At 42.6% G+C, this 27,889-nt stretch overlaps 1 protein-coding gene across 4 annotated transcripts in view; it reads left to right on the top strand.

Annotated features, from left to right (window-relative positions):
- The window catches only part of LOC118535567 (uncharacterized), an 81,167-nt gene extending 53,278 nt beyond the window's left edge, over window positions 1-27,889 (top strand). Inside the window, exons 1-5 of one of the 4 annotated variants that reach the window (XR_004917242.2) lie at window positions 14,469-14,883; window positions 15,480-15,518; window positions 16,347-16,473; window positions 23,728-26,338; window positions 27,291-27,889. Coding sequence is in view for 3 of the 4 variants with exons in the window: in XM_036091914.2 (XP_035947807.2) it covers window positions 14,851-14,883; window positions 15,480-15,518; window positions 16,347-16,473; window positions 23,728-25,196 (1,668 nt within the window). In the remaining variant the exon portion in view is untranslated. Of the gene's footprint in view, window positions 1-14,468; window positions 14,884-15,479; window positions 15,519-16,346; window positions 16,474-23,727 lie in introns of those variants that run through there. The other 3 variants (XM_036091914.2, XM_078063054.1, XM_036091918.2) reach the window with 3 other exon arrangements.

Raw genomic sequence — 27,889 nt, forward strand, 5'->3', positions numbered from 1 at the left:
CTCAGGCACAGCTGGAGCCCCAGGGGCTGGGGGAGAGCTCCACTGGCCCATGCACTGCATCAAAGGTGTGAGGGAGCTGGGGCCTGCCAGGGTAGGACTGGCCTGCGGAGAGGCTTTGGTTCAGAGGGCAAGGAAGGAAGCCAGAGCCTTAAACCCTGAACTGCTGGCTCAGAGGTGGGGTGTCACGTGGGTACCCAGGCAGAGTCAGAGAGAGCTCTGGTCTAACTGGCTGTACCTCTCTGGGCTTTCTGGCCCCCGGGCACCAGGTTCTGCTGCCTCCCACCTCTGCAGTCCCTGGCAGCCCAGGGCTCTCCATGTGCCCTATTGGCCCTAGGAATTCCCTCTTCGCCTAATGGCTCCTTGGCGGCAGCACTGACTCCCTGGACCTCTTGCACTATCAAGACACCCAGCCCTGTGGCTGCCCTGTTCTGCATCCTTGGCAACCCACTCCCTCTATGGCCCGGCCTCTGTCTGGCTTCTGTACCCCCATCCCCATGCTCTCCTCCTGCCCGCCCCCTGCGTCCTCAAGGCTGCTTCTCTCACCTGCTTCTGCACTGCTGCCTCCTCTGCTCCAGCCCCTATAACCCACCTCCTCCCATCTGGTCTCAAGCTCAAGCTGCAGGCCCCTGTGCCCTATCCCTGGAACCTCGAGGTTTTAGCTTCTCTCTGCCTGCTGAGCCTGCTGCAGAATCACTCCCTCTCTGGGGCGCCTGGGGGGCTCAGTCAGTTAAGCGTCTGCCTTCAGCCCAGGTCATGATCTCACGGTCCTGGGATTGAGCCCCGCATCGGGCTCCCTGCTCAGCGGGGAGTCTGCTTGGCCCTCTGCCCTCTCCCCCTCCCCCTGCTCGTGCTCTTTCTCTCTCCCTCTAAATAAAATCTTTTTTTAAAAAATCAGAGGAAACACTGAAATAAGAAGTATAGTCTGGGGTGAGAGGAGGTATTCCAAAGGGCCCAGGAAGCTGTGGACCTCCTCTGGGGGTGAGATCATACTGGGGTTTGAGGGAAACCCTAGCGTGTGCAGTACAATGTGAACAAGAGGGGTGCTTCTCACCCAGGGGGCACCTAGGTGGCTCAGACGGTTAAGCATCTGCCTTCAACTCAGGTCATGAACCTGGAGTTCCAGGATTGAGCCCCAGGTGGGGCTTCCTGCTCAGCAGGGAGTCTGCTTCTCCCTCCTTGCCTCCCCCTGGTTGTACTCTCTCTCAAATAAATAAAATCTTAAAATAAATAAATAAACAAATATCCTGCATTTGTTCTTGGAAGGATGGGAAAAAACAAGAACTTGATTAAAAGAAATAGATGTAAAAACTGATACATGGCGGAATCTTTAGGGTTTTCTATATATTGTATCATGTCATTTGCAAATAGTTTTCCTTACCAATTTGGATGCCTTTTATTTCTTTGTGTTGTCTAATTACTGTGGCTAGGACTTCTAGTACTGTGTTGAATAAAAGTGGTGAGTCGACATCCTTGTCTTATTCCTGACCTTAGGGGAAAAGCTCTGTGTTTTCACCATTGAGTATAATGTTGGCTGTGGATATTTCATATAAGGCCTTTATTGTGTTGAGATTTGTTCCCTGTAGACCTACTTTGTGGCGGGTTTTTATCGTGAATGGATGTTGTACTTTGTCAAATGTTTTTTCTTCATCTATTGAAATGGTCATGTGGTTATTATCTTTCTCTTATTGATGTGATGTGTCATGTTGATTGTTTTGCAAATATTGATCCACCCTTGCATCTCAGGAATAAATCCAACATGATTGTGGTGTAAGATTTTTTTAAGGTATTGTTGGATTTGGTTTGCTAATATTTTGTTGAGGATTTTGCGTCTTTATTCATGAGAAATATTGGCCTGTTCTCTCTTTTTTTTTTTTTTGGTGGTGTCTGTCTGGTTTTGGTATCAGGGTGATACTGGCTTCACAGAATGAATTTGGAAGATTTTCTTCCTCTTGCATTTTTTGGAATAGTTTGAGAAGAATGGGTATTAACTCCTTTAAATGTTTTGTAGAATTCATCTATGAAGCCATCTCTTGTAGGCAGCATATAGATGGGTCTTGTTTTTTTTATCCACTCTGTCACCCTATGTCTTTTGATTAGAGTATTTAGTCCATTTACATTCAAAGTAATTATTATTATTTTTATTATTATTTATTTATTTGAAGAGAGAGAGAGAGAGAACAAGTAGGCAGAGAGGCAGGCAGAGGGAGAGGGAGAAGCAGGCTTCCCGCCGAGCAGGGAGCCCAATGCAGGGCTCGATCCCAGGGTCCTGGGATCATGACCTGAGTCAAAGGCAGCCGCTTAACCGACTGAGCCACCCAGGCGCCCCACATTCAAAGTAATTATTGATAGGTATGTATTTATTTCCATTTTGTTATTGTTTTGTAGTTGTTCCTATAGATTTTCTCTGATCCTTTTTTCTCCTGCTCTCTTTCTTGGTTTGTTGGCTTTCTTTAGCGATATCCTTTCTTTATTCTTTGCACATCTATTACTGGTTTTTGATTTGCAGTTACCATTCGGTTTGTATATAACATCTGCATATAGCAGTCTATGTTAAGTTGATGGTTGCTTAAGTTTAAACGCATTCTTTACTTCTTTCCCCCTCACATTTTGGGTGTACTGTCTCATATTTTACATACTTTTATTTTATGGATCCCTGGGCTGATTTTTACAGAAATATTTATATTTGCTGCTTTTGTGTTTTTTACTTTTCATACTCTCACTTATGGTCTTTCTTTCCAGTCAGAGAGTCCCCTTTAATATTTCTTATAGGTCTGGTTTAGTGGTCATGAACTCCTTTAGTTTTTATTTGTTTGAGAAACTCTTTATCTCTCCTTCTATTCTGAATGGTAGTCTTGCTGGATAGAGTATTCTTTTTTTTTTTTTTTTTTTTAAAGATTTTATTTATTTATTTGACAGAGAGACAGCGAGAGAGGGAACACAAGCAGGGGGAGTGGGAGAGGGAGAAGCAGGCTTCCCGCGGAGCAGGGAGCCTGATGCGGGGCTCGATCCCAGGACCCTGGGATCATGAACTGAGCCGAAGGCAGACGCTTAACGACTGAGCCACCCAGGCGTGGATAGAGTATTCTTGGCTGTAGATTTTTCCCTTTCAGTGCTTTGGATATATCATACCACTCTCTTCTGGCCTGCAGTCTCTGCTGAAAAATATTCTGATAGCTTTATGGGGTTTCCCTTGTATGTAACTATCTTCTTTTCTCTTACTGCTTTTAAATTTTTTTTTTATCACTACTGGTTACAAAACACAAGAAGCAACAGGTGTTGACAAGGATGTGGAGAAAAAGGAACTCTCTTGCACTGTTGGTGGGAATGTAAATTGGTATAGCCACTGTGGAAACAGTATGGAGGTTCCTCAAAAAATTAAAAAGAGACCCTACAATCCAGGAATCACACTAGTGGGAAAGTGAGAGATTACACTTACTATCATGATGAAAAAATAAAATAAAATAAAATGATTTTAAAACTATCTGAAGCTAGGCAAGAGGCAAGGAAGGAATCCTCCCCAGAGCCTTCAGAAGAAGCATGACCTTACTGACATCTTGGCTTCAGATTTCTAGCCTCTAGAGCTATGATAGAATACATTGCTGTTGTTTTAAGCCACTCGGTTTATGATAATTTGTTACATCAGCCATAGGAAACTAACACATTAACCAACTTGGTCTAATTGACATTTAGAGAATCTTTATGTCCACATAATCTTTATGTCCACAAAGGATCTTCATCAAAATTGACCATAGGCCATAAAATAAATGTCAATAAATGTAGAATGATTAAAACCATGAAACTGTATACTCTGACCATAAGGGAATTAAACTAGACATCATAAAGGAATACTCTGGGGAAAAAAATGCCCACATATTTGGAAATTTAAAAAAATTGATAAACAATGTTTGAGTCAAAAAAGAAATCACAAGAAAAAGACAATATTTTCAACTGTGTGAAATGAAACCCAATATATCAAGATTTGCTATAGCTGAGATTAGAAGAAAATGTATGGATTTAAATACTTATTTTGGAAATAAATAGGAGATGAATAAATACTTCCAATACTCAAGCTAGGACACTGTAAATATAAAACAAATTAAAAACAAAGTAGGCAAAAGGAAAGAAATATTAAAGAGCAGAAATTAATAAAATAGATCATAAGAACAGAGAAAATCAATGAACTCCAAAGCTGTCATTTAACTAGATCAATAGAGTTGATCTGTAGGTAGATTGTTCAGAAAAAAAGAAAGGACACATAACCAATATATATATGAAATGAAAGATAGTTTAGCACTAGATATATTAAAGACATTAAAAAAGATACATGATAGGGTGCCTAGGTGGCTCAGTCGTTAAGCGTCTGCCTTCAGCTCAGGTCTTGATCCCAGGGTCCTGAGATCGAGCCCCGCATCGGGCTCCCTGCTCAGCGGGAAGCCTGCTTCTCCGTCTCCCACTCCCCCTGCTTGTGTTCCCTCTCTCACTGTGTCTCTCTCTGGCAAATAAATAAAGTCTTAAAAAAAAAAAGATACATGATATTTTAAACAACTCTATGAAAATTAGAAACTGACAAAAAAATTCCCTTGAAATACTTCAACTACTCAGGTTCACTGAAGAAATGAGTAATCTGAAATGCCCTCTATTATATATAGACATTGAATTGGTAGTTTTAAATTTTCCCACCATAATTTCATGCCAAGATGGCTTCACTAGTGAGTTCTTTTAAACACTTAAGGAAGAAATAATTCCAATCCCACTAAAACTATTTTTTTAAAAAAGAGGATGGAACTCTTCCCAACTAGTTTTATGATTTTAGCTTTTTTGTTTAATTTGATACCAAACCACAGGTAATACTATTAATAGAAAACTGCAGACCAGTACCCATGTGAACACAGATGCAAAACATCCTTAATAAAAATTTAGGAAATAGAATACAATGATGATACATAAATAGAAATTACATTTTAACTTGTGAGGTGATACACACACATACACATATACACAGGCATATACATATATATATAAATATGTTTCCTAAATAAATGGAAACTATCATAACATCAATACAGTGATCAAAATGAGAAGGTTATGCTGGGTAAGAATAGGATATACACATGAATAGAACAAAAGCATTTGAAATAATAGCATTCTAAAGCTTTGAAGCGTTTGGGAAAAGGGGTTAAAATAATTACTAATTTTAGATACTGACACAACAATGATGAAAGTTAAAATATACAAGGTAACCTCCAAGGAAAGTAGGAAAAGGGTTTTCTATACAGGTGGGAATTAAATTGATTTTAAACAAGTCAAAAGGTAGAAAGAAAGGACAGAGAGGTACATAAATTTATGACTATGGAAAAATAACAAAAGTTAGAAATTAATCCAACCCTTAAGCATTTAAAAATTAAAGTAGATTGGGGGCGCCTGGGTGGCTCAGTTGGTTAAGCGACTGCCTTCGGCTCAGGTCATGATCCTGGAGTCCCGGGATCGAGTCCCACATCGGGCTCCCTGCTCAGCAGGGGGTCTGCTTCTCCCTCTGCCCTCTTCCCTCTCGTGCCCTCTGTCTCTCATTCTCTCTCTCAAATAAATAAATAAAAATCTTTAAAAAAAAAAAAAATTAAAGTAGATTGACTTTTTATTTAAAAGTTTCTTGTTAGGGGCGCCTGGGTGGCTCAGATGGTTGGGCGTCTGCCTTTGGCTCGGGTCGTAATCCCAGGGTCCTGGGATCGAGTCCCGCGTCAGGCTCCCTGCTCAGCGGGGAGCCTGTTTCCCCCCTCTGCCTGCTGCTCCCCCTGCTTGTGCTCTCTCTCTAATAAATAAATAAAATCTTAAAAAAAATAAAAGTCTCTTGTTAGACTTGTATGGATAGTAGTGGTCAGATGGGGCTTAATTGCTAAAGAAGCCTCACATGATTCAAAACGACTGACACCAAACGGCAGTTTATTGAAGGGAAAAGAATAAAATATAACAACATTTAAGTAAGAATATCTATTCCAAGCAAGCCCTGTCTCACAGCAAAGGCTAGAGAAGCCAGATGTAGCTCAGGTTGTCCTCCCTCCGTAAGTAGCTCTGCATGACTTTACTCTCAAATCAGGAACCACTAACATGTAGACAGAACATCTGGGAAGCAGGGAACCCAAAATGAAGTTTATACTCTTCTGGTCCTGTAGGCATATTCCCTCTGCATAATCAGCCTCGACAGCCGAGAGCCTCAGGCACTCACAGACCCCTGGTGAAAATCATCAATGTGGTAAGTCTCAATAAACACTATCAATAAACTTGTAGAAACTGCCCCAATACTCACCTCGAATTTATAAGTACAAAGCAATACCAATCATCACTATGTGGCATGCTTTGACTGTGAGTCACTGTTGTGCACTGTTTTCAGCAAAACAGCTCAGGCTAGTTCAGACCAGCTGGACTGAACTCACAGAATGGTTTACCCATGTAACCCTTGGCCTTTTTATGACAAGACAATCATTCTTTATTTTTTTTTTAAAGATTTTATTTATTTATTTGCCAGAGAGAGACACAGCGAGAGAGGGAACACAAGCGGGGAGTGAGAGAGGGAGAAGCAGGCTTTCCACTGAGCAGGGAGCCCGATGCGGGGCTCGATCCCAGGACCCTGGGATCATGACCTGAGCCGAAGACAGACGCGTAACAACTGAGCCACCCAGGCGCCCCCCATTCTTTATTTTTTAAAAAATTATTTCAAAATACTTTATCTTTAGGTCAACACTAAACTCTCGCCCCATTCAGTGTACAAGCTACAAATGCTTGCTCAGCAGCTGAGGGGCACTCTTGAGTAGCACGTTTGAAAAGTGAATAAAAATCCATATAAAACAAATATTCAGATAGTTTCCATAGGAACACAGATAAGCGACCCCATCTCCTAGTCTTCCATATTGTTGCATCCATGCCAAGCCTACTTAGGAAGACATTTAGCAGTTATTAAGAAACAGTTAGCAGTAATTAAGTTAAACAGTCCCCCCAAATCCCATAATTCAAGATAAACTCGAAGTTAACAGCTACAGGAGCGGCACGTCCGTGTTAATGCTGCTGAAGCACAGATAGCAAGGGGACACTTCACCCCTCTTCCAAGCACAGAACACGGGCAGAGTGCTGACATGCTGCTCCTCCACTTCAGGGGAGAAGTCGTGGTTCTGGATATGCTGCATCAGGTGCCGTGTTGGCCCCAACATCACACAGTGGAGAATTGGCCTCTGGAACCCATTGAAAGTAGAAGCAGCAGCAACAGCAACAGCGTAAGCGCCCATGTTTTCGAAGAGCATCCAATTGCCTACATGCATCTCAGGCAAGTCATAGCATTCAGCGATGCGATCGAGCCTGTCACATGTCTGTCCCCACAAACTGGTTGAATAATTCTTCTCATCACGTGTGCGTGGTCAGCAACATCGCATAACCAGACGACTAAATGCACAGGCTACGCATTTATAATCAATAGCGACTGATCGGTATGGGATTAAATAGAGAACTGAAGCATCAAATATTACCAGCAAAAGCATTTTCCGTATTCTGTTCTAATTTCACAATGACTTTGGCCACCTTGATCTACATCTATCTATACTTTATAGTATGCATATATGGAACAGTCAAGAACTGTAACTAATTTATTATTAATTTAAATCTACAGGTCAATGCTCCTGCATAGAGACAGCATCCTATGAAATAACCAAAAAACATAGCCACATCATTATGTTCCATATAGTCATAGTCAAATCAAACAAAATTCTGTCCTATGAGTTTTGAAAGATACTATTAAGCATGAAGGCAGGGGAATCATAAAGCTAAAGGATGGAAATAGCTATACCAGGTAAATATTTACTAGAATATAGCTGTGATATATCATAAAAGAAAAATCCTTCTTTAAAACCCATGTCAGGATAGACATGATTGCTCTCAAGGGATTAAAAATTCAATCTCTTGTGAAAACCTGGTACTATAATACTTGCATGCATCCAGACAGCTCACACAGGAGGTGCACAAGGGATAGAACTTCCAGGAGAAAAGAACCCATCTGAATCTGACCCTGAAGTTGATTGAATCTCTTGGATGATTTGAGCTACCGATGCTGTGCTTTTTTCTTTTACAAGTTGCATTTAAATACTGTCTTCTCCATAAATGATAGTCTCTCCACTGACTCCTTGGATGAATATGCTTCCTGCTTCTTCCGTGTCTCTTACTTTTGTGCAATGGGTTCTCAGGCGTATTTTCTGCACTCCCTGTGTTCATATCCTGAACTCTTATTTCATTTCTGTGGGATCTCGCCCTGGCTTATGACTGATGTACCATCTGTGAACTAACAGTTTCCAAATTTATGTATTCAGCCTGGTTTCTACTCCCAAATTTCAGACTTAGAGCTGATTCTGCTTGACATTATCCTTAGGTGTCTGGTAGGCACCTGAGACTGAACGGGCTCATGACCAGATTCCTGATCTTCCCTAAAAACCTACTCCAACTTCACCCTCCCTATTCCTTTTGATAGCAACTCATATTCAGAGTTGCCCAGGCAAAAATTCTCAGACTCACCCTGAATCCTCTCTTTCTTACTCTTCACCTCTGTTCCATAGGCTTCCTCTTGGCTTCACCTTCAGAATTTACCAGGGTTTAACCACTTTTCATTGTCAACCCCTCTCTCCAAGTCAGAACCATCATCATCTCACACTCAGAATCTTTTTTTTTTTTAAATCTGTTCAATCCAGAGTCCTTTTTTTTTTTTTAAGATTTTATTTATTTGAGGCCCAGAGATACAGAGAGAGAAAGAGAGAGCATGAGCAGGGGGAGAGGCAGAGGGAGAGGGAGAAGCAGGCTCCCCACTGAGCCAGGAGCCCGATGTGGGGCTCGATCCCAGGACCCTGGGACCATGACCTGAGCTGAAGGCAGACGCTTAATTACCTGAGCCACCCAGGCGCCCCGACTCACACTCAGAACCTTCTAAATGGTTTCTGTGCTTCCACGTGGTCCCTTCCACATCACATTCTCAGCAGAGCGACTGCACAGCACTTCCGGTCAGGGCCTCGTACAGCCTCTGGCTTCTTCTGCCGTGCGCACAATTCCGCACCTGTTGCCCCTCTCACTTTCGCTCCCAGCCCTCTCCTCCTAATGGCATGGCTTTAGGTGCATCACGCTGCTTGCTCTTCCCTGGACACACCAGGTCGGCTCTTTATTCTGCCTGAAAACAAGATACACACCTGGCCTAACCCCTCACGCTCATCTTCATCAGGTCTTTTGTCAGATACCCTCTAATTCGGGAGACCCCCTCCCCTCCCCTTACTATTCTAGTTACCATGGCCACACATGCCCACCTCCCTATAGCAGTCACCACTCACTCCATATTCATTGTCCACAGCAACATTACTTTTCAGAATGATCACCAAATGATCTCTGTTTCTGTTTGTCATCCTCAACCAGAATGTGAGCTTTATGAGGGATTCTTGGCCTAGTTGGTTTCCTTTTATATCTTGATGGCTTAGAAAAGTATCTGGCACAGAGTAGTTACTTAGCACGTGTGTACTAAAGCAAAACATGAGTGGTTTGTGCCCTCTAGCAACTTTTCCTTGCTGCTTTCTCTTGCTCACTTCAAGGCCATTGTGGGGGTTTCTTAGGAGTGAAAAATAATAATTTTGGGGAATGGAATAAAGACACTCAATATAGGGGCGCCTGGGTGGCTCAGTCATTAAGCGTCTGCCTTCAGCTCAGGTCATGATCCCAGGGTCCTGGGATCGAGCCCCACATCGGGCTCCCTGCTCCGTGGGAAGCCTGCTTCTCCCTCTCCCACTCTCCCTGCTTGTGTTCCCTCTCTCGCTGTGTCTCTCTCTGTCAAATAAATAAATAAAATCTTAAAAAAAAAAAAGTGCGAAATAAAACCACTCAGTATAGGCAGTAATGAGGCATGGAGTCATAATCTGCTTCATTCTCTTGCTTCTTAAACTTCAGTGTCGGGGCGTCTCTCCCACTCTTCCTGCTTGTGCATTCTCTCTCTCTGTCAAATAAATAAATAAATAAATAAATAAATAAATAAATAAATCTTTTTATTTATTTTTAAATTTCTTTCTTTTTAAAGATTTTATTTATTCATTTGAGACACAGATACAGAGAGAGAGAGAGAGAGAGCATGAGCCGGGGGAGAGGCAGAGGGTGAGGGAGAAGCAGGCTCCCCGCCATGCCAGGAGCTCAATGTGGGGCTCGATCCCAGGACCCTGGGATCATGACCTGAGCCTAAGGCAGACACTTAGCCATCTGAGCCACCAGGCGCCCCTAAACAAATCTTTTTAAAAAATTAAAAACTTCAGTGTCTTCTGCTGCCCTTCCCGTGACACCTTATCATTTTTTTCGACACCTAAAGTAAGACTGTCCTCTAGTTATTTCTGTTCACCTCACCCTCTTGGATAACTTTTTTTTTTTTTAATATTTTATTTATTTATTAGAGAGAGAGAGAGAGAGAGCACAAGCAGAGGGGGAGCAGCAGGCAAAGGGAGAGGGAGAAGCAGGCTCCCCAGCTGAGCAGGGAGCCCAAGATAGGGCTCGATCCCAGGACCCTGGGATCATGACTTGAGCCGAAGGCAGACGCTTAACGACTGAGCCACCCCGGGCGCCCCTCTTGGGCAACTTTACAAATAAACGTTAAGAGCTATCGGTGTTATGCACAAATCACAGATGTTTTTCAGAGATAATCTCAAATCCCTGTGCAGATACTGTCAGCGCAGTTAGAGATGAAATGATGATTATTTCCCGGCAAGGAGGTGAGCGCACTGAGTCTCAAACCTTTATCTTACGGTCCAGAAGACCCCTGTCTACACCTGTGTGAATGCTGCCCCTGCAGTCACTGTCCTGGCGTCAACCATCAATTTGGTAAGTAGCTATTCTTTTCAAATAACTGTTAGACTCTTAGGAGGAATAGAATCCATCTCATCATCCCATATTTCCAGTAGGAAACAGTGTATGGATGAAACCATTCTGCCTGCTGGGGCTGGAACATGGGCACATGAACAGAGGCAGGATGGCGGGGTTCTGAGGAATTTAAAGAAATGCTATTGCCAGTGTCCAGCTCCTCTGGGACTGCCAGGCATTACCCCTGCATCTTTTCTGTGCCCTGAAATCTCCTCCATCTTGTTGCTGACAAACCCACTGACCCTGAAAATATTTCCCCTAAGACTCTTCTCTGTAGACCCATGAAGGGCAAGGAGACACGTTTGTCAGCTCCCGTCCCTGAACAGACGCCTGGCACCTGCTAATACTTGTGGTGCTGGCGTTTGGTTTCGTCATCTCTGGGAGCCAGTGTGCCCAAGCCTAGCTGGTCTGTAACAGAACGTCTCCAGAATTTCTGTCCTCAGTGGACGATAGTACACTTCTAATTCCCCTTTACAGAAATAAGTCTCTTTAAAGGAAAAATGACTCAAAAACTGCAGTTTTAAAATGTGCTTTGATATTCCTGTTCATTTAGTAATGTGTTAACCTATCGGTACTCACAGGGCCTCTACATCAAAGGGCACTCTAGGAGTCACGCCACCTGTCCACCCACAATTAATAAGATGGTTTATTATTCCTGCATTAATAATTCTAACCAGCTGGGTGCTTTCCCTTCTTCCTGAGAGCAGGATGCTTTTCATGAAGTTATCCATAGAATACCTGTGAGCAGAGAAGAGCTGAGCTTTATCAGTCCTTCGTGGACAGATGGGATCAGTAACCACAGTAGTTTTAGGATTCACAGGCTCAGTTGAGGTCTAGGTGATGCAGACTTTATTCGTTTTCCCATCAAGTCGATTGACCTGTTTATTGTCTAAATTCATCACGATTTAGAATAATTTTACTCTTTCCCTTCTCCCTTAACTTAGTTTGCCTCATTGATTAATTCGATTTATTTTTATCCTAAATGTGCTTCCCTCTTTCTTTTTAAAGAGTCTATTTATTTATTTATTTATTTATTTATTTATTTATTTATTTGAGAGAGAGGAGGGAGGGACAAGCAGACTCTGCACCGGGCGCAATCCCACGGCTCCTAGATCATGACCTGAGCCAAAATCAAGAGTTGGAGGCTCAACCAACTGAGCCACGCAGATGCCCCTCTTTTTAAGTGCTACTATGTGAATTAAAATATCTTCCACGAAAGTTCTGTATGAGCCGTGTGTGTGTGTGTGTGTGTGTGTGAGAGAGAGAGACATTGGAGTAGATATTGCTTTCTGAAGCCATCTGCCACTCCGTGTCTCCTCTATATCCATGGGGTGAGCACTCTTGTCAGCAGTGTGGGCTCTCTGAGAAGCATGGTTTACTTAGAAATACATGGTGCCTTCTCTCTTACTTGCCCTTCTGTCTTAGCTAATCATTTTCTCATTAGCTCTATAAAATACACTCACTGAAGTTCCAGAATGCAAATCATTGCTTGGATGATGTGTTCTCTCATGCCTCTGTTCCCACCAGAGGGTCTTATGTTTATCAAAATTCAGTTGATTTCCTTGCCAAATTCTTTTTTTTTTTTTTTTTAAAGATTTTATTTATTTATTTGATAGAGAGAGACACAGGGAATACAAGCTGGGGGAGTGGGAGGGAGAAGCAGGCTTCCCGCGGAGCGGGGAGCCTGATGTGGGGCTCGATCCCAGAACCCTGGGACCATGACCTGAGCTGAAGGCAGACACTTAACGACTGAGCCACCCAGGCGCCCCTCCTTGCCAAATTCTTAATTCCAATGTTACTTTTAAATTTTATCATTTATTTAATATAATGTATACCAGTGGAATGCAATTGCACGTAGAAGTTTCTATTTAAGAGATTCCTTAAAAAAAATAGTGTTCGGGGTGCCTGGGTGGCTCAGTCGTTAAGCGTCTGCCTTCGGCTCAGGTCATGATCCCAGGGTCCTGGGATCAAGCCCTGCATCGGGCTCCCTGCTCCGCGGGAAGCCTGCTTCTCCCTCTCCCGCTCCCCCTGCTTGTGTTCCCTCTCTCGCTGTGTCTTTCTCTGTCAAATAAATAAATAAAATCTTTAAAAAAAAAAAAATAGCGTTCACTTCGTTAGCACATATGCTTAATAAATAAATAAATAAATAAAAATTAAAAATTCCTCACTTTAAAAATTTTAGGTCCTTAATGAGGGTTAAAACTATAAATGATTAGGATGTAATATATAATCTATGACATTCTGTACTCAGACGATTTGTGAAACCTTTTGAAATTTTTAGTCCACTAATTTTTTTTAAGATTTTATTTATTTATTTATTTATTTATTTATTTATTTATTTATTTATGAGAGAGAGAGAAAGAGAGAGGGAGAGCACAGAGGGAGAGTGAGAGGGAGAAGCAGACTCCCCAATGAGCAGAGAGCCTGATGCAGGGCTCCTTCCCAGGACCCTGAGATCAGGACCCCAGCCGAAGGCTTAACCTACTGAGCCACCCAGGTGCCCCTTTAGTTCACTTAAAGAACTCTAGTAATTAAATAGCAGTTGTATTTAATTCACTTTTGTTTTTTTATAGACACAAAGGATGATATAAAATATTTATCAGGAGATCCATAATAAAAATTGGATCATATGAGAAATTATAGAAAATTAGGTACCTTAATGGTGAAATATCAAATGTCATTTATTATTTAACTTGTATTTTCATAAACATATATGAGATGAGCATTTAATACGTGTTTATGATTATTTTCCTCCTAAAATACTTTTTAAATAAAATTTGCTAGAATTTTTGTCTTTTATCAAATTGATTAATAGGGGTACTGAAAATTGTCAGGACAGCTTCCTCTATATAATTTATGTATTCAGTATTTTAATTAGGTTGCATTAAAAAAACCTTGTAGTATCCTTTTTTTTTTTTTAAGATTTTATTTATTTATTTGAGAGAGAGATTGTGCACTAGAGCACAAGAAGGGGAGAGGGAGAAGCAGACTCCCGGCCGAGCAGGGAGCTGGATGAGGGGCTCCATCCCAGGACCCTGGGATCATGACCTGAACCAAAGGCAGATGCTTAACCGACTGAGCCACCCAGGCGCCCCTCAAATGATATATTTCTTTAATTCACTGGAAATATTAGTAGCCAAGTTGGACCTGATACGATTGGTGACCGAAAGTTTCAGAATGCTATTTTATTGACAAATAAATACCAAAAAAGGCCAAATGCTTTTCTTTGTCCCTGACGCAACCTACTGAAGCTCACAAAAATGACTTTAACCCCTCAGGCTGCATGTATTTAAAGAGCGGTAGGATAATGCTTATTCGCCTCCAGCTACCAGTGATGTCCACTAGAGTTGGCTTCATAGAGTCTGAAATAATGTGGAAACACTTCAGTGGATCAGTAGCACCAAAGACTTTAAAGGGCACTTAAGACTCCCCAGAAGTTGGCCCGCTGCCCCTTTAAGAAGAACCGAAGTCCTTCCCCCACCCTAGAAGTATAGGAGGGTCATTTCCCTTAGGCCTCGCCTTGCCATTTGATCACTTCTCTGAGAGTTTCTGGTGTTGGGCGCCCCTCTTCCAGGCCTGAACGACGAAGGAACTACATTACCCAGAAAGCTTTGCGTTGAGCGGCAGCGGTAATAACCCAATGAAAACCCAGAAAGGGAACATTCCCGGCAGGACGAACCGCCTTGAGGCGGTGCTTCCGTCGTTTCCGTGGCGGTCGTTTCAGCGGTGCGGGGGTCTTTGGGCTCGGTCAGAGGACCCGGAACACGGGTTGGAGCCCAGGCGACGGACAGGGAAGGCACGAGAGGAGGCTTTGTCCCCACTGTAGGGAGGCGGGTCTAGGGTCGGGGGTATCGCCGCCTGCGAGGACCGCCTGGAGACCTCGGTGCCCGCGACTGCCCGGGTCGCTCAGCTGTCATCACTTCACTCCGCCCAGAGGCTCCGATGGCGGCGGCCGCGCCCGGGGACCCGGCTCAGGTGAGCGCTCGTCCCCCGGGCCCTCCCGCCGTCCCCCCACCCAGACCCCGAAGGCCCGAGCGCGGGGCGCCGGCTCAGGTGAGCGCTCGTCCCCCGGGCCCTCCCGCCGTCCCCCCACCCAGAGCCCGAAGGCCCGAGCGCGGGGCGCCGGCTCGCGTCCCTGCGGCCCAGGCCCCGGTGTCCGGGACAGGGAGGCGGCGGCGGGCGGGGGCCCCGTGCGGGAGCGGGCTCGGGGCCGAGGGGGCTGCGGCGGGAGGACTCTGCCCTCAGGGGACAGCGCGGGAGGGGGTCACGCCTGGACGCGGGCCGAGGTGCCGGACCTTCGTTCCGAGGGCCCTGGGACCCGTGGAGAATTTTGAAGAGAAGAGAGACACGGTGTGCGCTAGGGTTTGAGAAAGCCTCCACAGTCTGTGCAATCGAACAGATTGTAGGGGTGATGGGGGAGCGTGAGTCTTTTCCCAAGGACACACAGCACAGAGGTTGGCCGGTCTGCCCGAGGTGACCTGGCTCTGGTGCCCCTCAGGGACACAGGGAAGGCCTGAGCCCCTGGAAGGTCGCCATGGCCACATCCCTCGAAGACCTGCCTCTTCCCACAGGTTTCCATGGTTGCAGAAGTGCTTTTGGAACCCACACAGGTGAGTGGAGGTGTACCAGTCCCTTGCTGGTCCCGTCCCACATTTTGTCCAGATTTGGGGTGTCATGAGACTCTTCACCTGCCATTCTCCCAGCCCTTGAGTTTGGGGGCCCTGAAGAATCCTAGCTCAGGGTCGAGTCTAGGCCAGGGTTTATATGGAGGGATTCTCATTTGGGGCCATCAAAGGGAAGAGATGTGGAAGCTTATTACAAAAACAGGTGTTGGTATGTGGAACTGCGTGGAGGTGAGGCTAAGCTCATTCAGGTAGTGGCGGGCCTCCGTTCTTTCTGGTGAGAACAAACGGGCAGTGCGCCAGAGTCAGGCTCAGAATGACTGCCCGTGAAGTTAGGCATCCATCTGGAGGCAAGGGAAGGTCTGGATCGGAGGAAGAATGTGATTTTTTAAAAATTTGATTCATTTATTTGAGAGAGAGAGAGCATGAGGCGGGGTGGGGGGAGGGCAGAGGGAGAAGAAGAAGCAGGCTCCCCACTGAGCGGGGAGCCCGAAGCAGGACTGCATCCCAGAACCCTGAGATCCTGACCTGAGCCAAAGGCAGACGCTTAACCGACTGAGCCACCCAGGCGCCCTAGGAGATGATTTTATCTAGGTCTTAACACACTCCATCTGGGTGCAGAGTGGGGCACAGAGCGAACACAGCGATTAATGGGAGTATAAGGAAAGTGCAGACGCAGTGACGCCAGGGTCTGGTATCTCCTCTGATTTGGGGATCTTGGGAGGAGGAGGGACATGGGGTAGATGTGTGGGGATATGGGTTATGGGTCTTCAGGAGTGAGGCTCTTCGTGGTTTCATCTTTCTTTATCCTGGCAGGGAAGTGTGACTTTTGAGGACGTGGCCCTCTATTTCTCCTGGGAGGAATGGGATCTCCTAGATGAGGCTCAGAGATGCCTGTACCATGATGTGATGCTGGAGAACTTTGCACTCACATCCTCACTAGGTAAGGCCCTCACACCTACCCCTGTGCCCTGGGCGAGGCTCTGCCTTTCTCTTTTCTGTAGGGGCAGCTCTGTCTCACATCAGAACGATGGATACTGTTGCCTTCCCCAATTCCCTGGGTAGGTGCTGTGGTTTCTAGAGCTGTACTAAGTGCATGCCTACTTCTCTTCCTTTATTGCCACAACACCTGCTGTTTCAAACCCTCACAGGAAAGGATTCAGGATCAGTAGCCTTAATGTCAGCCTAATGGATCTTCCCCATTGAATGGTCTAGACTAGAGTCTTGGCCTCCTTGTAGAAAATCATTTGACCATATATGCAAGACTTTATTTCTGGAGTGTTTATTCTATTGCATTGGTCTATATTTGTCTTTATGATAGTATCACAATGTTTTGACTACTATAGCTTTGGAGTAAAATTTTAAATTAAGAAGTGTGACTCCTTCGACTTTAGTCTTTTTCAAGATTGTTCTGACTATTTGGTGTCCTTGAGATTCCATGTGAATTTTTTCTTTTTTTTTTTTTTAAGATTTTATTTATTTATTTGACAGAGAGAAAGACAGGGAGAGAGGGAACACAAGCAGGGGGAGTGGGAGAGGGAGCAGGCTTCCCACAGAGCAGGGAGCTCGATGCGGGGCTCTATTACAGGACCCTGGGATCATGACCCGAACCAAAGGCAGACAATCAACAACTAAGCCAGACAGGTGCCCCTCCATGTGAATTTTTCTATTACTACAAAAAATTTCGGATTTTGATAGGGATTGTATTGAATCTGTAGATGGTTTGGGGTGGTACTGATATCTTAACAGTATTAAATCTTTCAATCCATGAATATAGATCTCTTTCCACTTATTAATTTCATTAATTCCTTTTAGCAATATTTTGTAGTTTCTTGTGTTCATATCTTTTACTTTCTTGGTTAATTTCTAAGTATTTTATTCTTTTGATACTATCATAAATGTAATTGTTTTCTTAGTTTCCTTTTTAGATTGTTCATTTTTTTTTTTAAGATTTTATTTATTTATTTGACATAGAGAGACACAGTGAGAGAGGGAACACAAGCAGGGAGTGTGGGAGAGGGAGAAGCAGGCTTCCCGCAGAGCAGGGAGCCCAATGTGGGGCTTGATCCCAGGACCCTGGGATCATGACCTGAGCCGAAGGCAGATGCCCAATGACTGAGCCACCCAGGCGCCCCGATTGTTCATTATTGTACAGAGATAAAAATGGTTTTTTTATGTTCTTTTTGTATCCTGTTATTTTGCTGAATTCATTTATTCTAAAAGCTTTTTAAGTCTTTAGGCCTAGTTTTCTGTGTATAATGTATTCACAAGCAAAGATAATTTTACTTATTCCTTTCCCTTTGGATGCCCTTCTTCTCCTTCCTCCTCCTCCTCCCCCCCTTTTTTTTTCCTGTCTAGAGCTTCCAATACCATTTTGAATAGTAGTAGTGAATGTTGGCATCCTTCTTCCTGATCTTTGAAGAAAAGCTTTCAGTCTTTCACTGTTGAATATATTAGTCATGGGTTGTAATCTTTTACTATGTTAAGGTAGTTTCCTTCTGTTCTTATTTGTTGACTATTTTCATCATGAAAGGGTGTTAAATTTTGATAGATTTTTTAAAAAATTATTTATTTATTTATTTGACAGAGAGAGACACAGCGAGAGAGGGAACACAAGCAGGGGGAGTGGGAGAGAGAGAAGCAGGCCTCTTGCCGAGTGGGGAGCCCAATGCGGGACTCGATCCCAGGACCCTGGGATCATGACCTGAGCCAAAGGCAGATGCTTAATGACTGAGCCACCCAGGCGCCCCCGATAGATGTTTTTTATGCATCAGTTGAAATGATCATAAAATTTTTTCCTGATTCTGTGAATGTGATGTATTACATTGATTAATTTTTGTATGTTGAACCATCCTTTCGTTCTAGAAATAAATCCCAGTAGGTCATGGTGTATAATCCTTTACTTTGCTGAATTCAGTTTGCTAGTATTTTGTTGATGATTTTTTACCTTGATGAATTGTCAAGTATATTGGTCTACAGTTTGCTTGTAATGGCTTTGTCTGTTTTTTATAAAAATAGGTGTGTGTTCTTCATTAAGTGGTTGGCAGAACTCACCAGTGAAACCATCAAGTCAGGGCTTTTCTTTTTCTTTTTTTGTTTCTTCCAAAGGAAAATGGAGTTTATTTTATTTTTAATATTTATTTATTTGAGAGAGAGAGATCACGAGCAGGGAGGAAGGGTAGAGGGAGAAGCAGACTCCGCGCTGAGCAGGTAGCCTGATGCGGGACTCGATCCCAGGACCCTGGGATCATGGCCTGAGCTGGAGGCAGACGCTTATTTAACCAACCGTGCTACCCACGGGCCACAGGGCTTTTCTTTGTCAGGAGGTTTTTGATTAGTGATTCAGTCTCCTTACTAGTACTCTCTTATAATCTCTTTTAGTTCTGTAGAATTGGTAGTTAGGTTCCCACTGTAATTTTTCATTTTACTATTTTAGTTTTCCTTTTTTTTTTTTTTAAGCCAATTTAGGTAAAAGTTTGTCAATTTTCTTTTTTTTTAGAGATTTTATTTTTAAGTAATGGGGCTCAAGCTCAACTCCAAGATCAAGAGTCATGCTCCACTGACTGAGCCAGCCAGGCACCCCAAAAGTTTGTGTAAATTTTTATAGCAGTTTTCAGTTTTGTTGATTTTTCTTTACTGTTTTTCTTGTCTCTATCTCAGTTCTAATCTTTATTATTTCTTTTTCTACTAGCTTCGGGTTTCTTGGATCTTTTTGTAGTTCTTTAAGTTGTAAAGTTAAGCTGTTGATTCAAGATCTTCTCCTTTTTAATGTAAGTGTTTATAACAGTTTCCCTCTTAGTGCTGCTTTTGCTTCTTCACGTAATTTTTGCTGATAGTGTCTTTTCATTTTCATTTGTCTCTAAATCTAAGTATTTTCTAGTTTTCCTTGTGACTCTTCTTTGACCCATTGGTTGTTTAAAAATGATTTAATTTTCATAGGTTTGTGAATTTTCCAGTTTTCCTTCAGTTTTTTATTTCTAACATCACCCATTGTGATTAGAAAGATACTTTGCATGACTTCTGTCTTCTTAAATCCAGTAACACTTAATTTGTGGCTGAGCATATGCTTTCTCCTGGAAAATGTCCCATGTGCAATTGAGAAGAATGTATATTCTGTTGCTATTGGGCAGAATATTCTGTATATTCTGGTAGATCTACTTGGTTTATTGTGTTGTTCAGGTCCTCTATTTCCTTACTTTGGTGTGTTTATTTCATATTATTGAGAGTGGGGCATTGATGTCTCCCAACTATTATTTTAGAACTATTTCTCCCTTCAGTTCTGTCAATTTTTGCTTCATAGGTTTTGATGGTCTGTAATTTAACAGAGATTTTATCTGGTCATAGGTGCCTAAATGTTTATAATTATTATCTTTTCTTGTGTCTTGAACCTTTTATTAGTACATAGTGTCTTTCTTTATTTTATAACCTTTTTTGATGTAGTCTCCGTTGTCTCATATTAGTATAGCCACCCCTGCTCTCTTTGGATTACTATGTGCATGGAATGTGTTTTTCCAAGCAGTCATTTTTAACTTACTTGTGTCTTTGGGTCTAAAGTGAGTGTGTTATGGACCGCATATAGTTGGATCATGTTTTTTATCCATTCTACCAATTTTGTCTTTTGTTTAGAGTTTAATCTATTTACATTTATAATAACTACTGATGAGGAGGGACTTCTGTCATTTTGCTATTTGTTTGCTATATGCCTTGTAGCTTTTTTGTCCCTCATTTTCTGCATTACTGTCTTTCGTATTCGGTTGGCTTTTTGTAGTGAAATGTTCTGATTTGTTGGGTTTTTTTGGGGGGGCGGTTTTGTTTCGTTTTGTTTTGGTATACTTTCTAGAGGGCTTTGTTTTTGGGTTTTTTTTTTAGTTAATCATGGGGTTCACATTTAACGTATAAAATTATAACAATTAATTTGAATTTATGCCAGCTTAGCTTCAATCATATTTTTTTAAACTCTGCTTCTATATGACTCTGTCCCCATCCCTTTTAGTTATTGATGTCATGAAATTACATCTTGTGTGTGTTGTATGTCCAAAAATTTAGGTCAGTAATTGTTATTTATGTGTTAATCTCTTAAATGTAGAAAACAAAAGGTGGAGTTATAAACCCAAGTTACTAGCTTTTATAATTGTCTGTGTATTTAATTTAACAGAGATCTTTATTTGGTCAAATGGCTTTGAGTTACTATCTAGTGTCCTTTCATCTCAACCTGAAGGACCCCCATTAGCATTTCTTGCAGGATACATCTAGTAGTAAAGAACTCCTTGGCTTTTATTTATCTGCAAGGTCTTAATTTCTCTCTCATTTTTGAAGGACAGTTTTGCTTGTTACAGGATTCTTGGTTTTTTTCCTTCAACGCTTGGATATATCAACCCACTGCCTCTGGCCTCTGTGGATTCTGATGAGAAATCTGATAATCTTTGGAGATCCATTGTATGTGATGAGTCGCTTCTGTCTTGTTGCTTTCAAGATTTTCTCTTTGCCTTTTGCTTTTGACACTTGGATTATAATGTGCCAAGTGTGAGTCTCAGAGTTTAGCCTGGTTGGAGTTTGAGCTTCTTAGATGTTAATATTTGTGTCTTCCATCAAATTTGGGAAGTTTTCAGGCATTTTTTTCTTCAAATAAGCTCTGTCCTTTTGTTTCCCTCTTCTTTTTCTAGACTAACACGTTGCATGTATTGGTTTACTGATGGTATTCCATAGGTTCTTATGTTCTGTTCACTTCTGGTCAATCCTTTGTCTTTCTTTTCTTCAGATTTGATATCTTCAAGTTCACTGATTGTTTCTTCTGACTACTCAAAGCTGTTTTTGTATCCCTCTACTGAGTTCTTTCATTCAGTTATTATACTTTTCAGCTCCAAAATTTCTTTTTGATTATTCTTTATGTTTCCTATCTCTATTGATATTTCTGTTTTGGTCATGCAACATTTTCTTGACTTTGTCCACATTTTCTTTTAGCCCTTTGAGCATCTTTTAGACAAATATTTTAAAGTCTTTGTCTAGGGGCACCTAGGTGGCTCAGTCGGTTAAGCGTCTGCCTTTGGCTTAGGTCATGATCCTGGGTCCTGGGATCAAGCCCCACATCGGGCTCACTGCTCAGCGGGGAGCCTGCTTCTCCCTCTCCTGCTCCCCCTGCTTGTGCTCTCTATCAAATAAAATCTTAAAAAAAAATAAAGTCTTTGTCTAATAAGTACACAATGTGGTCTTTCTCAAGGACAGTTTCTCTTGATTTTTTTTTTTAGAATGGGTTAACTTTCCTGTTGCTTTGTATGTCCTGTGACTTGTTGTTGTTGTTGAAAACTGGACATTTGGAGGTTGTTGTTTGTTTTGAATGGTTGTAGGGTGTCTCTACTGGAGATCAGTCTGGGGTGTAAACTTAAGGTCTTCTGTTTTTTTCTGAGACTGTGCCTGTCCCTGGGCATGTATGATGATTTTCTCTATTCCTCCATGTATGTGATTTTGAATATCCTAGTCCTTGAATTTCTGCCTCCAAAAAGGGGAATAAGAGAAATGTGAAGGGAGGGTGGTAGAGGGGATAGACATCTGCCCTTTAAATCCCCTGAGTCAGGGGAGGGAGAGGTTTTGCAACAATGACTGCCCACCTGTATGTCACATCTCCACCATCAGAAGCACATATCTGTGTTACTTGGAGGACAGAGTCTTCATTGCCCACCCTGGCTCCAGCAAGCTCCTCCAGGAAAATGTGCATGGCTGCCTGCTGGGGCTCAGAGTTAGACAAGTTGGGACATGGATAACTTACACAATGCTAAGAGCTGATATTGACCCAAATTAAAGCAATTTAGCATGTTGCAAGCCTTCATTAGACTGTAGAGTTGCAAAATAGTTACATCAGATTGATTCTGTCAGTGCATTTGTGATCCAGGTGAGGAGACAGGCTCCAGGTGCTTAGTGTCTCACCATCTTCCCTCTAACTTGGCCTGGAGGTACTTTTTGTAGTATCTTTCCTGTGATCCGTTGTGTTCTGAGTTGTTCCAGGCCAATATTAACCACTGACCTGTCCTGTCTTACCCTTAGGATTTAGATCTTCCAAGTCCCATGCAGTTGCTCAGCTGGGGTTAGGGGAAGAGTTCCCTATGCTTCCAGTCTCCACAAGATGGGCCCCCAGAGGGCCTGACCCAGGTGAATGATAGCTGGGGGAGAATGTGATATCAGAGCTTTGTTCAAATCATACCAGGAACCTGTCATGTTTGACTTGTGTTTTGGTGCCATTGCTGGTGGCCAAAATTCCCTTCTACCTTCCCTTCTCCATTCTTGACACTTTGCTGACTTGTCGTTTTTATTCTTTCTCTAGGCCCAGGCTAATCCCCACCTCTGTGGACCTTTTTTCTCACTCATTCTTCACACTCTTTTCTCCACAGTGATTTTCAACATTGTTGTACTCTAAAATATGCACATATCTTTTAAGAATTCTTCTTTTTTTTAAGATTTTATTTTTATTTATTTGACAGAAGAGAGACACAGTGAGAGGGAACACAAGCAGGGGGAGTGGGAGAGGGAGAAGCAGGCCTCCCGCCGAGCAGGGAGCCCGATGCAGGGCTTGATCCCAGGACCCTGGGATCATGACCTGAGCCAAAGGCAGATGCTTAACGACTGAGCCACCCAGGCGCCCCAATTCTTTTTTTTTTTTTTTTTAAGAGAGGGGTGGGGGGCAGAGGTTGAGGGATAGAAAGAATCTTAAGCAGGTTCCACACGCAGCACGGAGCCTGCCATGGGGCTCGATCTCACTACCCTGAGATCACAACCTTAGCTGAAATCAAGAGTCAGATGCTTAACTGACTAAGCCACCCAGGTGCCCCATCTTTTATTTATTCTTAAAACCGGTTATTTTGTTCCAGTCAGATTTTCCTACATGTGGACATAGACTTCTGCACAGCATCACATGTTACCAGCAGATGTAATCCTGCTAAAAGCCATTAACATGAGCTGTAAAACATGTGTTTCACCCTGGCCCAACCCTTTCCTTGTATCCTGTGCCCAGTGAGGACTTCCCAATTCTTGACCTTGGGTACCCAGTAGTACAAAGCAGCTGCTTTCAAAACCTAACCCCAACTTCCTTTTCCTGAAAACAGTTCCGTATACTGGTTCTTTAATGTGTCAGATGTACATTTGTGATGGTTTTTGCTCCTTCCCAATAAAGTCAACATGTATTTCATCATCACTTCTTTGCTTTCAGGTTGTTGGCATGGAGCGGAGGATGAGGATGCACCTTCTGAAGAGAGCATTTCTATAGGAGTGTCACAGATTGGGACTCTCAAGGCAGTTTCATCTTCCCAGAAGGCCCAGCCCTTTGAACTGCATGGCCCAATTTTGAGAAACATTTTGTACTTGGCTGAGCACCAGGAAACATATCTTGGGGAAGAACCATATACATGTAGGAAACAATTCTGTTTAACTGCCAATCTTCAACAGTACCAGGGGCAGCACACTAGAGAGATACCCTTCAGAAGTTATGTGGACAGAGCCTCCTTTATAAAGAACTGTACAGTCCAGGTGTCAGGGAAGCCCTTTACCTGTGAGGAGACACGGAAGGACTTCTTAGCCAGCGTGGGATTTCTCCAACAACAGGTCACTCACACTGGGAAGAAGCTGAACAATGAGTGTGAGGCTGTCTTTCACAGTGGTAGAAGTCATCACAACTGTGGAGAATGCAAGAAAGCCTTCAGCTACACAGACACACTTGCTCAGGACCAGAGAGTTGTCACTAGAGAAGGAATTTATGAGTGTGGCAAATGTGGAAAAGCCTGTACCCGAAGATGTAACCTCATTCAACACCAGAAAGTCCATACTGGAGAAAGACCTTACGAATGCAGTGAATGTGGAAAATTCTTCACCTATTATTCCAGTTTCATTATACATCGGAGAGTTCACACTGGAGAAAGGCCCTATGAGTGCAATGAATGTGGGAAATCCTTTAGCCAAAGCTACAGCCTCAATAGCCATAGGAAAGTTCACACTGGAGAGAAGCCTTATGAGTGCAGGGAATGTGGAAAATCTTTCAGCCAAAGGTCCAACCTCATTCAACATCAGAGAGTTCACACTGGAGAAAGGCCTTATGAGTGCAGTGAATGTGGGAAGTCCTTTAGCCAAAACTTCAGTCTCATTTACCACAGGAGAGTTCACACAGGAGAAAGGCCTCATCAGTGCAGTGAATGTGGGAAATCCTTCAGCCGAAGCTCCAGCCTCATTCACCACAGGAGACTTCACACTGGAGAAAGGCCTTATGAGTGCAGTAAATGTGGGAAGTCCTTTAAGCAAAGCTCCAGCTTCAGTTCACATCGGAAAGTCCACACAGGAGAAAGGCCTTATGAGTGTGGGGAATGTGGAAAATCCTTTAGCCATAGCTCCAACCTCAAGAACCACTGGAGAGTTCACACTGGAGAAAGGCCTATTGAGTGCAGTGAGTGTGGAAAGTCCTTTAGCTGCAAATCTAACCTCGTTAAACACCTGAGAGTTCACACTGGAGAAAGGCCTTATGAGTGTGGGGAATGTGGAAAATCCTTTAGCCAAAGCTCCAGCCTCATTCAACACCGGAGAGTTCACACTGGAAAGAGGCCTACTGAGTGCAGAGAATGTGGGAAATCCTTTAGCTCCAAATCTGACCTCATTCAACACCAGAGACTTCATACTAGAGAAAGGCCTTAGATGTACAGGGCTGTGCAGTTTCCTTTTAGATAATTACACTGGAGGAGAGATGTTGTGAGGAAGCCATCTACCTAAATTTAAGCCCGTACATCTTAAAATCCACAATGGGGAGATCTCCCTTTAGTTGAAGTATGTGTGAATCTATAACTGTCTAGGGATCTGGCCTGATTTATGTCACTACCAGTTTCCGTGGGAGAGTTTTGTCACCTCTACCACTCAGCAGGTTCATACAGTGTGCATTAGTACATTAGTTAACCACCACAATGTGCTCAGGGAAGCTGCCTCTTTCCCTCCCCTTCTGCTGGAGGAAATCATGATTATTCTTAGCCCTTATAGGGTCTTCATTCTCTTCTCATGTAGAAGTTAGGGCACGGCCCAGTGGACCCAATCTGAGTTCTGCTGGTAACTTGCTAAGAAGGACCACATTTTCAAGGATGTGTTAGTTTTGTGCGACACTCCTCTTGGATTTTCCTATCCTCCAAGTCACCAACCTGGGATCTCCCTGCCTCATATTGCTTTGGATTTTACAGTAATAAAGACATTATTGTTGGGGTTCTATTCACTGTGTGAGGTGATTTGAAAATAGCTGGGCTCTGCCAGCATTAAAGAGTGAACAGCCTTGTTGGGGTTCCCAATGCTTTGTGTGCCTCAGAGATGACAGTCTGATGAAAGAAAATAGCTCTCTTTCCAGCTTTGGCCTAATTTACATTGTTGCCTGAGGTCTCCTAGGAAAGACTGCAAGGCCTTGTCCTAATTTATAGACTGGGTATCGGGATTTTTTTGTGGGCTCAGAGAACACTCTGAAGAGTCAGGAAGTTGTGACAACCTCCAGTGCTTCTGAGAACTACACGAATTGTTTTTCTTTTTCACAGTGGATGTCATATAATGCTCAGTAGTGTTGAGGGGAATCTCTACCCCACGTCCTGCAAAGGAGCCATGTGCCCTGATACCCAGAATTCTCTAGGCTAGTGTCATGGTGAGAACACAGGGCCCTGGGGGAACTATAATCGGTACAATAACACTGCAGTGGAGAAGACTGCAGCAAAGTAGATGGCATGTGCCCCTTCTAGCATTGCATCAACAAATGCTCCACTGACTGACTGTGCAGGCTCAGTGTGCCCAGAAACTCTCAGGACCTCCAGGTATGTGCATCTTTTGTGGCTGAGATCTTTGTCAAAGAAAATAAGCTGTTGGTTTTGTGGATTCCCATAGCCTTTCTGGTAGAGTTCACCTAAAGGCCAATTCTACACAGATAGGAAGACAAGCATACAGAGAAAGGAGATCCCTTAGTCCCTCAGTGTGGCTCTGTGACCTAGCCAAAATTCCTGTTCACTGAGTGGAATGGATTTACTTGCTCATAAATATTTGCTACCACTAAGGCAAGGCTGCTCCTCCAAGGTCATCAGGAAAGAGAGTCAATATAGGGCTGCCAAACCTGATTTTATGAAAAGAGTGGGAGACCTAGGGTTTTGTATTTTTCGTTTGTTTGTTTTTTTGGAACTATTTCATAGAACTTTATTCAGGTATAGTTGACATGCAGTATACTGCACCTATTTGAGGTGTACAGTTTGTTAAGTTTTGACATACGTATAAACCCACAAAACTTCATCATAATCATGATTATGAACATGTCCGTCACCCCTAATTTGCCTCATGTCATTTTATAATCTGTCTTTCCCGTCCCCAGGCAACCTTTGATTTACCTTCATTTATAATAAATTAGTTTGTATTTTCTAGAATTTTATATGATCTGAGTCATAAAGTGTTTATTTTTTTGTTTCATTCATGATTTATAATTATAATTATTTTGAGATTCTTCAATGATGCTTATATAAATATTTCACTCTACTGCTGCATAGTATCTTTTCTATGGATATACCACTTGTTAGGGACCTTTGGTACTTCATTTTGTCGATTGCAAATAAAGCTGCTAGAACATTTGCATATAATTTAATATATATATATAGTTTTCATTTCTCTTGTGTTAGTAATTCAAAGTAAAATGCCTGAGTCATAAGATAGGTGAATGTTTAACTTATTAAGAAACTGCTCAAACTGATCTAAAATGATTTTTTGCTTTTGCATACTCACCAGGAGTGCATGAGCGTTCCAGTTCTTTCACATCCTTGCCAGTACATGGCATCAGTCTTTTGGTTCAGTCTTTGGAATTTACCCTTTTAACAAGCAAGCAGTAAGTTTAATCGCATTTCCCTAAGGATTTATGATGTTGAACATTTTTTTCTTGTGTTTGTCATCTGTATATCTTCTTGATAAAATGTCTGTTCATATCTTTTGCCTATTTTCTTTTTTATGAATTGTGGCTATTTCCTTTTTTATTAACAAAGAAACAGCTTATTTTTGTTCCTCAGGTGTTTTTGTGCTATGTACAAGGTAAGACTACATATACCACACACTTTTAAGTTTAATCTGCATTATTTCCATATTTTCCCTTATGTTCTGAAGTCTAGACTTTCTGTAATACATGTAAGTCCTGGTTTGTAGTATCTTTCAAGTTCTCTGGTGTAAATACCCCCACTATGGCCAATTTCAAGCTGTCAGTGTGATGTCACTGAGCTCAGCTGGGAAGAGTTGCCACAGACACAGCATTCTATTCCCAGCCTTCTGATCCAGTAGCTGCAAATAACCTGTAGAACATAGACGATAATAAAACATACTAAAATGATTAAGACATG

This window comes from Halichoerus grypus, chromosome 15 (assembly GCF_964656455.1).
Source record: "Halichoerus grypus chromosome 15, mHalGry1.hap1.1, whole genome shotgun sequence".
NCBI classification, from domain to species: Eukaryota; Metazoa; Chordata; class Mammalia; order Carnivora; family Phocidae; genus Halichoerus; species Halichoerus grypus.